Source organism: Mus musculus, chromosome 14 (genome assembly GCF_000001635.26).
Source record: "Mus musculus strain C57BL/6J chromosome 14, GRCm38.p6 C57BL/6J".
Classification (NCBI taxonomy): domain Eukaryota; kingdom Metazoa; phylum Chordata; class Mammalia; order Rodentia; family Muridae; genus Mus; species Mus musculus.
This window is the reverse complement of record NC_000080.6, coordinates 56,198,389-56,213,084: the sequence shown is the minus strand read 5'-3', so window position 1 is coordinate 56,213,084 and position 14,696 is coordinate 56,198,389. Positions and strand designations below refer to the sequence as shown.

General features: G+C 43.3%; 1 protein-coding gene and 1 non-coding gene across 2 annotated transcripts; one reads left to right on the top strand and one right to left on the bottom strand.

Moving 5' to 3' along the window:
* Window positions 1-1,677: 1,677 nt before the first annotated feature.
* Window positions 1,678-7,822, top strand: Gzmf (granzyme F). The gene is made up of 5 exons (NM_010374.3): window positions 1,678-1,782; window positions 6,026-6,176; window positions 6,580-6,715; window positions 6,908-7,168; window positions 7,567-7,822. The coding sequence occupies exons 1-5, from the start codon at window positions 1,728-1,730 to the stop codon at window positions 7,708-7,710; spliced, it is 747 nt and encodes a 248-aa protein (NP_034504.1). The 5' UTR covers window positions 1,678-1,727; the 3' UTR covers window positions 7,711-7,822.
* Window positions 7,823-8,192: 370 nt separating this feature from the next.
* Window positions 8,193-8,273, bottom strand: LOC115488406. Its single transcript, XR_003951263.1, has one exon. It is a non-coding gene; the product is annotated as a small nucleolar RNA SNORD55/SNORD39 (small nucleolar RNA).
* Window positions 8,274-14,696: the final 6,423 nt, after the last annotated feature.

Below are 14,696 nucleotides of genomic sequence, written 5' to 3'. Positions count from 1 at the left end.
GAAACACCTGAAAAAATGTTCAACATCCTTAATCATCAGAGAAATGCAAATCAAAAGAACCCTGAGATTCCATCTCACACCAGTCAGAATGGCTAAGATCAAAAATTCAGGTGACAGCAGATGCTGGCGAAGATGTGGAGAAAGAGGAACACTCCTCCATTTTTGGTGGGATTGCAAGCTTGTACAACCACTCTGGAAATCAGTCTGGCGATTCCTCAGAAAATTGGACATAGTACTACCGGAGGATCCTGCAATACCTCTCCTGGGCATATATCCAGCAGATGTCCCAACCGGTAAGAAGGACACATGCTCTATTATGTTCATAGCAGCCTTATTTATAATAGCCAGAAGCTGGAAAGAACCCAGATGTCCCTCAACAGAGGAATGGATACAAAAAATGTGGTACATTTACACAATGGAGTACTACTCAGCTATTAAAAAGAATGTATTTACGAAAATCCTAGGCAAATGGTTGGACCTGGAGGGCATCATCCTGAGTGAGGTAACCCAATCACAAAAGAACTCAAATGAAATGTACTCACTGATAAGTGGATATTAACCCAGAAACTTAGTATAGCGAGATATAAGTACAATATGCAAAACATATGAAACTGAAGAAGAACGAAGACCAAAGTGTGGACACTTTGCTCCTTCTTAGAATTGGAAACAATCACCCATGGAAGGAGTTACAGAGATAAAGTTTGGAGCTGAGACAAAAGGATGGTCCATCTAGAGACTGCCATATCCAGGGATCCATCCCATAATTAGCCTCCAAACGATGACACCATTGCATACACTAGCAAGCCTTTGTTGCAAGGACCGTGATATAGCTGTCCCTTGTGAGACTAGGCCGGGGCCTAGCAAACACTCAAGTGGATGCTCACAGTCAGCTATTGGATGGATCACAGGGCCCCCAATGGAGGAGCTAGAGAAAGTATCCAAGGAGCTAAAGAGATTTGCAACCCTATAGGTGGAACAACATTATGAACTAACCAGTACCCCGGAGCTCTTGACTCTAGCTGCATATGTATCAAAAGATGACCTAGTCGGCCATCACTGGAAAGAGAGGCCCATTGGTCAGGCAAACTTTATATGCCCCAGTACAGGGGAACGCCAGGGCCAAAAAATGGGAATGGGTGGGTAGGGGAGTGGAGGGGGAGAGTGTGGGGGACTTTTGGGATAGCATTGGAAATGTAATTGAAGAAAATACGTAATAAAAAAAAGAAAAAAATAGTTAAAGAAAATGGAAAAAAATCAATAAAAGAATTAATGAATGCAAAAAGAAAAGAAAAGAAAAGAAAAGAAAAGAAAGGAAAAGAAAAGAAAAGAAAAGAAAGGGAATGAAAGGAATGAAAAAAGAGAGAGAGAAAAACCAAAGAAACCAAGAGATCGTACCAGGTGCAAAAGTGTCTAAGCCTTAGAAAAGGACACATTTGTTTCCGTGCAGTCACTGTGGACTTCCTGGGGTCCTCGGCATCCTCAACCACAGCCTCCAACCATCTACACTCTTGGTCTTTATCCCAGCTTAGCTCATAGGATGTCAGTGTGGTGATTGTGTCATTTTCACCCAGACCAGAATATGTCCTTAAGTAATGTGACGTCAATCTGAAGCAGAGGTGCATAGGTTTAAAATGCCTGTGAGGTCCCTGAGCCCACATCTCCTTCCTCCCCTTCCAAGGGCAGTGTCTCCTCTGCCCTCCTCCATCCTGAGCAGCCTTCCTGGGAAGATGCCACCAATCCTGATTCTCCTGACCCTTCTTCTGCCTCTCAGAGCTGGAGCAGGTGAGTGAACACCCCTGTGCCAGTGATGCCGTCCCATGACACCTCTGGTGACTTTCTGCCCAGCAGTAGTCAGGAATTGTCCTGGCACTGGACCCAGGATGTTTCTGAACCTCAGGTACCAAACCCAGACTTGGAAATTTGACACTGGCAAGATTCTCAACAAGGTCTGAGTAAGGGATGTGTTTTTAGAAAGTTAGTCGGCAAGAGCATCTTCCAGTTTTGTTTTGTTTTGTTTTGTTTTTGTTTTGTCTTGTTTTTTTCACCTTCTGGAGACTGGATCATCCTTAGAAAGAGTGTGGCAGAGAATAAAGATAGCTTCGGGGACAAGCCTACAATGTGGTGATTTCACCAGCTCAAGAAAATTAGCACGTTTATTTATTTAGTTAGTTCTATTTTCAATTCATTTTTTACACTCCATATTCCATTCCTTGCTCCCTCCCCATCCTCCCTCTGATGTGCCACATCACACAACTTCTTCCCACCCCACCCCATCTCCATGTGGATGCCCCCACCCTCCTTCCCACCTGACCTCTAAACTCCCTGGGGCCTCCAGTCTCTTGAGGGTTAGGTGCTTCATCTCTGAGTGAACACAGACCTGGAAGTCCTCTACTGTATGTGTGTTGGGGGCCTCATATCAGCTGATGTATGCTGTCTCTTTGGTGGTTCAGTGTCTGAAAGATCTTGGGGATTCAGATTAATTAAGAGTGCTGGTCCTCCTATAGAATCACCCTTCTCCTCAGCTTCTTTCAGCCTTCCATAATTAAGTCCACCCTCAGCCCTCCTATTTATGCAGTACATGGGTTAATCACTTAGCTCTTGGGAATACAGCCATAGTATCTATGATAGCACAGAATGCTCTGTAACATATGAATTCTAAATTCTTTTACCATTTACCGAGTAGTGGGATAACTAGATTATATAATGGTTTGTTTTATCAAAAGCCTTTTATTCAGTTTCCCACAATAACAATACTGATTTGAATTTCCACCAACAGTGTACAAAGGTTTTCTCCATACTTTTGTAATGTTCCTTGGATATTGGACAGGGGATGTTTGAGTTTGTGATTATGGTTGAAGTTTGAACTGAGGTTATGGAGAGTATAGTGAATTTGTCACCTGGTATGGGAACATCTGATGTTGATATTTCTCAAAAAAGAAATTTGGAATGCCAACCAATGTCAGAACAAACACAGTAGCCCCTGTGACTTTCTTCTATTTCTAGGGGATAGTTAGGGTAAACAGTGTGTCCATACCTCAGAGAGTTTTCTGAAGAAAAAGAATATTGTGCTTTATATAACCTTGAACATGGTAGTCTATGAGGCAAGGATCTCTGCTGACCTGTAACCTCTTAACCCAATTATTAAAGAAGCTGAAAGTATGACAATGAGCCTCAAAGACTTCATTCAAGTGCTTAGCTGCCTTGAGTCCCCAGGTTTCTGATTTCAGTTCTTCTGGCATTAATCAGCAGAAGCAATTTAGCAAACTTCTCACAGTTCGACCTAGTGTGACCACTGTCCATTTCCCCAACACTAGGCAGTCATAGTCAGTATTTCTTCAGGAAACTAGGAGAGCCCACCCTTCAGTTAAGAAGTATTAAAGGAATTCATTAAATATATATGATACATCTCCTATGATGTGCCTGAAGATAGCTCAGTTGTTAAAGAGCACTGGCTGCTCTTCCAGAAATCCTAGGTTCAAATTTCCATACCCACATGACAACTCACAACAATTTATAACTATAAACCTATGGGATCTGATGCCTTCTTTTGGTGTGAAAACATACATGCAAACAAAACACTCATACACGTAAAATTAATAAATCTTAATATTAATCATTCTAAGTCCATTCATTTACCTTCAAGTTTTTAAACTTTATTTTTTCTTTAGAGGCAATATTTACACACACACACACACACACACACACACACACACACACACACCCCTGTGTGTTTTATTATCCATTAATATGTTGATGGACAGCTATTTTGATTCCAGTTAGTTGCTGTAGTGAATAAAGTTAATACAAGAGTACAGATACCTTTATGGAAGGGTACTGAGATCTCTGTGTATATGCCTAGGAATAAAATAGCTGGCACCTATGGCATTTCAAGTTTTGATATTTTGACAAACTGACTCCAAACTGACGTCCACAGTGGCCCTGTTGGCATGTGCTTCCACCACCAGTAAATCACTGTTTCTCTCTCTCGACATCCTCTCAAACATTTCATCTCAGACTTGCTGATAGTTTTTCTGACTGGGGTTAGATGGCATCTCAACTTAATACTATTTGAATTTAACTAATTTCTAGAGATATTCGGTACTTTTTAAGAATAATCATTTCTCTCTCTTTCTCTCCCTCTTTTTTCTTCTCGAAATAGAAATTTCAAAATTTCTATTTCACTCACTTGTTCCCTTGTGGGTTGGCAGTTTTATTTCTTTGATATCTAATTTCTGAAATTCTTCGTAAGTTTTTGATAATAGCCTGTGATAGTTAATCTTGGTTGTCAGCTTGACTGCATTAGGAAGTAACCAAACCTAAGCATCCGGCACCCCTGTGAGGGGTTTTCTTGATTAGATTATTTGAGGTAGAAAATGGACCCTAAATCTGGGCCACACTTCCTAGCTGCAGCCCACATGAGAACATGGAGAAAGGAAGGTTTGATTTTGCCTACTTGTCCCATGCTTGCTGGCTACATCTGTCCTGCTGCTAAGGTTTCCTTCCTTGGTGGGAGAACCTAGTTCTTCAGGACTCCATCACAGATGAGAGCAGCAGATCTCTAGGAATCCTCGGGAGCTCCTGTACCAGACTGGGGCAGCCGAGACATCCTGTCCTGTGGACAGAACACCTGGCTCCTTGGCTTCCTGTCAGGAGTCAGCCCTGATTGTTTCTTTTGCTACACAGCATCGTTATTTTCATGTTGTCCCACCTGTCGATACTGAGTTAGTTCTTCTGCCTTTGGTGTTCTGTTTTAAAAATACTTGCCTTTTTCAATATCTTGAAAGGTTTTCTGCTTAAAGTTTGTGCATCCAGTTTTAAACTAAGGCCTGTAATCCATTTTGATGGTTTTTGTTTGTTTGTTTGTTTGTTTTTTATCGTTTTTGGTGTGTTAGTGTAAATTTAAAAGTGGCATTTTTTTTAAAAAAAAAAAAACCCAGATAGCTCCCAAATAATTGAGAGACTATTAGATTTATTTAACAACCACTAAGGCACAACAACTGAACAATATTAACCTAGTCTAGTCTTCTGACCTAATCTGGCTACTTGTATTTTAGTACTGATCTGGCTCCCTGAGCTCCAGATGTTCTGTCTCCCGGACTCTCTCATCCTGGAGAATCCCTACTCTCCCCTCCCCTCCCCTCCCCTCCACTCCCCTCCCCTCCCCTCCCCTCCCCTCCCCTCCCCTCCCCTCCACTCCCCTCCCTTCCCCTCCCCTCTCCACCTCCCTGGCTATGAGGAAGTCCAGCACCATTCTCTCCTGCTATTTCAATGGATGACCAGCTAGCTTAACTGAATAATTAGAGAATAATTGGGGAGCAATGTTTATACAGCTTTGAGACAGAAGATTCTCACAATAATGATTTTAATCAGATATGGGGGCACAGGTATCAAAATTTGGATAATACAAGAATTAGCTTTGTACCGTGTACAATAACATCATGCCTACATTTGTTGCACAAGGTGAAGGATAAGAATGTAAATTCATTCCTCTGATGTTCGATATCCAGTTTTGCCAGCAGCATTTGTTGAAAAATTTTTTAAGTTTTTTTTTTTGCTTGCTTGTATGTTTTTCCTCCTTGACAACAGTTAAGTTAGTAATTCTTTGCCTCTTTATGTCCACAACCTCTGTTCTATCCCATTTGTCTCTGTCTATTTTTGCAACAGGCTGCCTCATCACTATGGCTCTGTAGTATAATTTAAGGTGAGATATTGTCACATTTCCAGCAATGTTCTTATTCCTTGAAGCTGCTTTGGTATTTATGGTCTTTGTGATTCCATATGAATTCTTCTGTTATTTTTCTAAGCCTATGAAATATGGCATGGGAGTTTAGATATGTATGACATGTGCTACCTGCTCCTTCTCAGAGCAGGGTTCTGAGGCTTCAAAGACAGCAAAGATTATTCCACGTGCAAGGAATCCTGTCTACAACAGGCTTGGGGGACCACAGCTCCCAATCACTGCCTTCCTTGATCTCCTCTGCTTCCCCAGACAACCCCATAATTTAGCCTCCTTCCTAACTTTCAGAGGAGATCATCGGGGGCCATGAGGTCAAGCCCCACTCCCGCCCTTACATGGCACGTGTGAGGTTTGTGAAAGATAATGGAAAAAGACATTCCTGTGGAGGCTTCCTGGTTCAAGACTACTTTGTGCTGACGGCTGCTCACTGCACTGGAAGGTGAGGAGAAGCAGCTAGCCCATGTCTTCTGAGAACCCCAAAGTAGCTTCTGTCTTCTATTGTGGATGTTCTTATGTGAGCACTCTTGAAGGAAGGACTGTGGAAATGAGAGTTGGATGAGAGGTAAATGTAGGTCCAAGGGTGAGAGGTCAGAGCCAGCAGCACACTTGAATTGTTCAACTGCACTGGCTAAACTAAAGCAGTGGTTGAGGTTGAAAGTTTACATTAAAACAATGCAAAATTTGGCATATTGCCTAGATGCAAGAGGGTGCCCCCTGAGCCACTCCTCTGTCCTCAAGTCCCCTCAGCTAGAGCCCCACCCTGCCTACCCTGACTTTCACAACTCCAGGAGTGCATCACCTCTGACTCCACATCTTTGCTCTCCACTCTGCTCTCTCCACAGCTCAATGAGAGTCATACTGGGGGCCCACAACATCAGGGCTAAGGAAGAGACACAGCAGATCATCCCTGTGGCAAAAGCCATTCCCCACCCAGCTTATGATGATAAGGACAACACCAGTGACATCATGCTATTAAAGGTGAGACCTGACACACTCTCACCTATACTCCTCTGCCCATCTCTCATTCCTCCCACCTTGTAGCTGTGCTCTGCTTGGTACAGATGTAGTCTTTCCCTTCTGCTTCTTCCCTCTCTTCCATCCAGACTTTCAAAGAGTCTCAGGCTAGCAGACTCCTAGCTGAGCTGGTCTCTCCTCCCTCTTCCCTACCAGCTGGAGAGTAAGGCCAAGAGAACTAAAGCTGTGAGGCCCCTCAAGTTGCCCAGACCCAATGCCCGGGTGAAGCCAGGGCATGTTTGCAGTGTGGCTGGCTGGGGGAGAACATCCATCAATGCAACACAAAGATCTTCCTGCCTACGAGAGGCTCAACTGATCATCCAGAAGGATAAGGAATGCAAAAAATACTTCTATAAGTATTTCAAGACCATGCAGATTTGTGCTGGAGACCCAAAGAAAATACAGTCTACTTACAGTGTAAGGATCAATCATTTAATGAACAAAATGCAGGGTGAGAGGGACCTGGGAGAGGCCAAGGTATGAGAATGAGCAAACCCTCAAGCCTCCTCGGAGAAGGGACAGCCCCAAAGTACAGCTTTTGTGTCTTCTGTGGGTGTAGCAAATGTGTAAGGTAGAGAAACCTCTCTCAACCTATGCAGCATACATTATCTTAGAGTATCCCTGAGGACTTCAGGGAAATCCTAGGCCTGGGATAGAAGGAAAAGTTGGGCCTCCCTGGAGCCCTGGGACTAAGGGAAGCTGGAAAACCTGTCCTGGTCCTGATCTAAAGTTAGCCTTGCCAGGAGGAGGTGGGGAGAGCAGAGCCTGATGGACCCAGACTCACCAGGCTAAGTTCTTCCTTTCTCCACCCACAGGGTGACTCCGGGGGACCCCTCGTGTGTAACAACAAAGCTTATGGAGTTTTAACCTATGGGCTAAACAGGACAATCGGTCCAGGAGTCTTCACTAAGGTTGTGCACTACCTGCCGTGGATAAGCAGGAACATGAAGCTGCTCTAACAGGAGTTAAACCACCCGTGCCTGACCAGCCTGTCCGACCTCAGGCAAGAACCATGTGGAGTGAGCAGCAAAGAATGAAAATTCATAATAAATAACCTCCAGAGTGCATAGAGCTGAAGTTCTTTGCTGTTTGAGTCACTCACATGGTTTGCGCCCTCTGCTGGCCCAGGCAGACCTCCCCTGTCACTTCTGGGCTTGGCTGCCTCCTCCTTCCCCACCCCCTCCCCTTACTGGAACTTCAGGCCACACAATTCCCACAGGTTTATCACCCATGCACGGTGGGAGGTGGGGTGCTGTTTCTTTGTTTATATTCTTGAGGGTGTTGTTTCTTTGTTTATATTTTGGATCTCACTGCATAGTTCTGGCTGTATGGAGTTTGCTATGTAAACCAGCCTGGCCTTCAACTCACAGAGATCTGCCCCTCTCTGCTTCCTTTGTGTTAGGATTAGAAGTGTATGCCATGACATCAACCATACCCATGTTTAATTCTCAAGTCTCCAAGGTTGGCTTTCTCACAACACAAACATCAGGAGTCTCAGCACTACAGAGGTGCCCTGTGCTAAGTCACTCGTTCATACTTAGTCCTCCAGACATGAATCTCCTGGGCCTAGGAAATTTCTATATCTCTAAGCTACCTTCATCCAGACCCAACATTTGCAGAGTCAAACAAGATATTGGGGTGAAGGGAGATTTGACTCTGGGAATTCAGAAGGCCATGGGCTGTGCAACCCAGTCAGTTTCCTGTTTCTGGTCCCCCTTTCTAGCAGGGAATGGGACTCTGGTCACCCGAACTGTCTGCAGTCTCAAATATGGAGACATGTCTCTTATGGACCCAGACTCACCTTTGACTCATTACCCAGCCTAGCACAGAGCTCAGTCAACTTCTGTCCTTCTTGCTGGCCTTCCAGTGTTTTCCATCTCACTTCTAGCTACCAAAACTTTCTACTCCATCCCTACCTCACCCAGGCCTGATTTATACCAGTCTTTCACTCCTCTACCTATAAGTTCCAAAACTGTGAAGTCTCCTCTACCTCACATTCCAGACAGGCTTAGTATGCCAGTCAACTCCTGCTCATCCCTCTCACCTAGGCTGGCTGGTTGAGCCCTGTTCCAACCCCAAGTCTTTTCCAGTCCAAGTCTTTCATGGAGAAAGAGGTCAATCGTGACCTCTAGTCTCTCAACAGCACTGGCTCAGTCAAGAACCTCTGCCTCCCCCTGCTGGCCACATGGGGATATGGCAGCTTGTGAATCGTAGGGATCCAAGGGATTTAGGCTAAAGTATCTTTTTGACATCATTAACCAAAATTTGAAAGTCTGTGGTTTTATATCAGGTACACAGTAGACTCCTTCTTTACCTTCATCCTTTTGTTTCTCTACACAGCCCAATGTGGCACAAATAGGTTTATATTTGGGATTTTCACACACACACATGTGTTTTTAAATATGATTAAATTTTCTATACTCTAACGTGCATTGTTCTTCATTGGCTCTGAACACAGTGTGTAGAACTAGGATGAAGCTGGAACTCCTTCAGTCCTGTGGTTTTCAATATACCTCATGTGGAGCCCTCATCAATATAAGCGAGCGAGAGAAAAGCAAGCAGAGAGGCTTTAACTTGATTGACATTAAAACCATAGACCCTGCCAACCCAGCTGAAGTATAAGACAGCTCATGGTGACCCATGTGACCCTATTCAAGTCCCTCATACAGCAGCTTGGTGAATTATGGGTTTTTTCTTCTCTCATACATTCTATCCTGACCACAGTTTACCCTCCTTACACTTCTCCCAGCACCCCCAGCCTCTCATCTCCCTCAGATTCACTGCTCCCCCATTTCCCTCCAGAAGAGTGCAGGCTTCCTATGCATATCCGCTGAACACAGCTTAACAAGGTTTAATAAGCCTGGGCACAAACCTTCATATCAAGACTGGACAAGGCAACCCAGTAGGAGAAAAAGGATCCCAGAGCAGGTGAAAGGTTCAGAGACATGTGCACTCCCACTGTTATTAATCCCACAAGAACACAAAGGTACACAACCATAACACGTATGCATAGGACCTGGCTCAGGTCCACGGAGGCTCCATGAGTATCATTTTAGCCTCTGTGAGTCCCTATGAGCTCTGCCTAGGCGATTCTGTGGGCCATGCTCTCCTGGTGTTCTTGAAATTTTTAGCTCCTAAAATCCTTCCTGATCCCTTTCAGAGGTGCTTCCCCTGAGCTCTGCCTAGTGTTTGGCTGTGGTCTCTGCAACTACTCCCACCAGTTGCTGGATGAAGCCTCTCTGATAATGACTGGGTAGGCATCCCTCTGTAGGTATAGCAGCATATAAGCAAGAATCATTTCATTGACTTCTCCTTATGGCCAGTTGTGTTTGGTTCTATCCTAGTTCTCTGGGAAATCCAGCTTCTGGTTCCTGAACAGATCCGGGCAGTGTCTAATATGGGATCCCTCTCATGGCATGAGCCTCAGGTTGGATCAATCATTGATTGGCCTCCCCACAATTTCTGTGCCACCTTTATCCTAGCACGTCTTATAGACAGGACAAATTGTAGGTCAAATCTTTGGCTAGATTGGTGCCCCAGTACCACCACTGGAAGTCTTGCCTGGTTACAGAAGATGGCCTGTTCAGCCTCTGTATCTCCTAATACTTGTAGACATCTCTAGGGTCACCCTCATAGATTACAGGGATTTTCTGGTGCAATAGTTTTCCACATTGCCCCCAAACCCTCCAACTCCAGTCATCATCTCAGTACACTCTCCCTTCATTGCTCCCTCCCTCATTTGATTCTTCCCGTTCACAACCTCACCCAGCCCTGTCCATCTGCACAATCTATTCTATTTCTCCTTGCCAGGGAATTTCAGGATTCCCCTTGGACCCCTCCTTGTCACTTAGCCTGCCTGGGTCTGTAGGTCGCAGCATGATTATCCTTTACTTCACAGCTAGTATCCACTTAGAGTGAGTATGTACCATGCTTGTCTCTCTGGGTCTCGGTTACCTCACTCAGGAGGACTTTTTTCTACTTCCTTCCATTTGCCTGCAATTTCCAGGTTATCTTTTTTTTTTTTTTTAGCAGCTGAGTGATGTCCATTGTAAAAAATAGGACACATTTTCTTTTTTTTTTTTTTTTTTTCCATTTTTTATTAGGTATTTAGCTCATTTACATTTCCAATGCTATACCAAAAGTCCCCCTTACCCACCCACCCCCCCTCCCCTACCCACCCACTCCCCCCCTTTGGCCCTGGCGTTCCCCTGTACCGGGGCACACAAAGTCTGCGTGTCCAATGGGCCTCTCTTTCCAGTGATGGCCGACTAGGCCATCTTTTGATACATATGCAGCTAGAGTCAAGAGCTCAGGGGTACTGGTTAGTTCATAATGTTGTTCCACCTATAGGGTTGAAGATCCCTTTAGCTCCTTGGATACTTTCTCTAGCTCCTCCATTGGGAGCCCTGTGATCCATCCATTAGCTGACTGTGAGCATCCACTTCTGTGTTTGCTAGGCCCCGGCATAGTCTCACAAGCAACAGCTACATCTGGGTCCTTTCGATAAAATCTTGCTAGTATATGCAATGGTGTCAGCGTTTGGATGCTGATTATGGGGTGGATCCCTGGATATGGCAGTCTCTACATGGTCCATCCTTTCATCTCAGCTCCAAACTTTGTTTCTGTAACTCCTTCCATGGGTGTTTTGTTCCCACTTCTAAGGAGGGGCATAGTGTCCACACTTCAGTCTTCATTTTTCTTGAGTTTCATGTGTTTAGGAAATTGTATCTTATATCGTGGGTATCCTAGGTTTTGGGCTAGTATCCACTTATCAGTGAGTACATATTGTGTGAGTTCCTTTGTGATTGTGTTACCTCATTCAGGATGATGCTCTCCAGGTCCATCCATTTGGCTAGGAATTTCATAAATTCATTCTTTTTAATAGCTGAGTAGTACTCCATTGTGTAGATGTACCACATTTTCTGTATCCATTCCTCTGTTGAGGGGCATCTGGGTTCTTTCCAGTTTCTGGCTATTATAAATAAGGCTGCTATGAACATAGTGGAGCATGTGTCCTTCTTACCAGTTGGGGCTTCTTCTGGATATATGCCCAGGAGAGGTATTGCTGGATCCTCCGGTAGTACTATGTCCAATTTTCTGAGGAACCGCCAGACTGATTTCCAGAGTGGTTGTACAAGCCTGCAATCCCACCAACAATGGAGGAGTGTTCCTCTTTCTCCACATCCTCGCCAGCATCTGCTGTCACCTGAATTTTTGATCTTAGCCATTCTCACTGGTGTGAGGTGGAATCTCAGGGTTGTTTTGATTTGCATTTCCCTGATGATTAAGGATGTTGAACATTTTTTCAGGTGCTTCTCTGCCATTCGGTATTCCTCAGGTGAGAATTCTTTGTTCAGTTCTGAGCCCCATTTTTTAAGGGGGTTATTTGATTTTCTGAGGTCCACCTTCTTGAGTTCTTTATATATGTTGGATATTAGTCCCCTATCTGATTTAGGATAGGTAAAGATCCTTTCCCAGTCTGTTGGTGGTCTTTTTGTCTTATAGACAGTGTCTTTTGCCTTGCAGAAACTTTGGAGTTTCATTAGGTCCCATTTGTCAATTCTCGATCTTACAGCACAAGCCATTGCTGTTCTGTTCAGGAATTTTTCCCCTGTGCCCATATCTTCAAGGCTTTTCCCCACTTTCTCCTCTATAAGTTTCAGTGTCTCTGGTTTTATGTGAAGTTCCTTGATCCACTTAGATTTGACCTTAGTACAAGGAGATAAGTATGGATCGATTCGCATTCTTCTACATGATAACAACCAGTTGTGCCAGCACCAATTGTTGAAAATGCTGTCTTTCTTCCACTGGATGGTTTTAGCTCCCTTGTCGAAGATCAAGTGACCATAGGTGTGTGGGTTCATTTCTGGGTCTTCAATTCTATTCCATTGGTCCACTTGTCTGTCTCTATACCAGTACCATGCAGTTTTTATCACAATTGCTCTGTAGTAAAGCTTTAGGTCAGGCATGGTGATTCCACCAGAGGTTCTTATATCCTTGAGAAGAGTTTTTGCTATCCTCGGTTTTTTGTTATTCCAGATGAATTTGCAAATTGCTCCTTCTAATTCGTTGAAGAATTGAGTTGGAATTTTAATGGGGATTGCATTGAATCTGTAGATTGCTTTTGGCAAGATAGCCATTTTTACAATGTTGGTCCTGCCAATCCATGAGCATGGGAGATCTTTCCATCTTCTGAGATCTTCTTTAATTTCTTTCTTCAGGGACTTGAAGTTTTTATCATACAGATCTTTCACTTCCTTCGTTAGAGTCACGCCGAGATATTTTATATTATTTGTGGCTATTGAGAAGGGTGTTGTTTCCCTAATTTCTTTCTCAGCCTGTTTATTCTTTGTGTAGAGAAAGGCCATTGACTTGTTTGAGTTAATTTTATATCCAGCTACTTCACCGAAGCTGTTTATCAGGTTTAGGAGTTCTCTGTTGGAATTTTTAGGGTCACTTATATATACTATCATATCATCTGCAAAAAGTGATATTTTGACTTCATCTTTTCCAATTTGTATCCCCTTGATCTCCTTTTGTTGTCGAATTGCTCTGGCTAATACTTCAAGTACTATGTTGAAAAGGTAGGGAGAAAGTGGGCAGCCTTGTCTAGTCCCTGATTTTAGTGGGATTGCTTCCAGCTTCTCTCCATTTACTTTGATGTTGGCTACTGGTTTGCTGTAGATTGCTTTTATCATGTTTAGGTATTGGCCTTGAATTCCTGATCTTTCCAGAACTTTTATCATGAATGGGTGTTGGATCTTGTCAAATGCTTTTTCTGCATCTAACGAGATGATCATGTGGTTTTTGTCTTTGAGTTTGTTTATATAATGGATTACATTGATGGATTTTCGTATATTAAACCATCCCTGCATCCCTGGAATAAAACCTACTTGGTCAGGATGGATGATTGCTTTAATGTGTTCTTGGATTCGGTTAGCGAGAATTTTATTAAGGATTTTTGCATCGATGTTCATAAGAGAAATTGGTCTGAAGTTCTCTATCTTTGTTGGATCTTTCTGTGGTTTAGGTATCAGAGTAATAGTGGCTTCATAAAATGAGTTGGGTAGAATACCTTCTACTTCTATCTTGTGAAAAAGTTTGTGCAGAACTGGAGTTAGATCTTCTTTGAAGGTCTGATAGAACTCTGCACTAAACCCGTCTGGTCCTGGGCTTTTTTTGGCTGGGAGACTATTAATAACTGCTTCTATTTCTTTAGGGGATATGGGACTGTTTAGAAGGTCAACTTGATCCTGATTCAACTTTGGTACCTGGTATCTGTCCAGAAATTTGTCCATTTCGTCCAGGTTTTCCAGTTTTGTTGAGTATAGCCTTTTGTAGAAGGATCTGATGGTGTTTTGGATTTCTTCAGGATCTGTTGTTATGTCTCCCTTTTCATTTCTGATTTTGTTAATTAGGATTTTGTCCCTGTGCCCTTTAGTGAGTCTAGCTAAGGGTTTATCTATCTTGTTGATTTTCTCAAAGAACCAACTCCTCGTTTGGTTAATTCTTTGAATAGTTCTTCTTGTTTCCACTTGGTTGATTTCACCCCTGAGTTTGATTATTTCCTGCCGTCTACTCCTCTTGGGTGAATTTGCTTCCTTTTTTTCTAGAGCTTTTAGATGTGTTGTCAAGCTGCTAGTATGTGCTCTCTCCCGTTTTTTCTTGAAGGCACTCATAGCTATGAGTTTCCCTCTTAGAAATGCTTTCATTGTGTCCCAAAGGTTTGGGTACGTTGTGGCTTCATTTTCATTAAACTCTAAAAAGTCTTTAATTTCTTTCTTTATTCCTTCCTTGACCAAGGTATCATTGAGAAGAGTGTTGTTCAGTTTCCATGTGAATGTTGGCTTTCTGTTATTTATTTTGTTATTGAATATCAGCCTTAGTGCATGGTGATCTGATAGGATACATGGGACAATTTCAATATTTTTGAATCTGTTGAGGC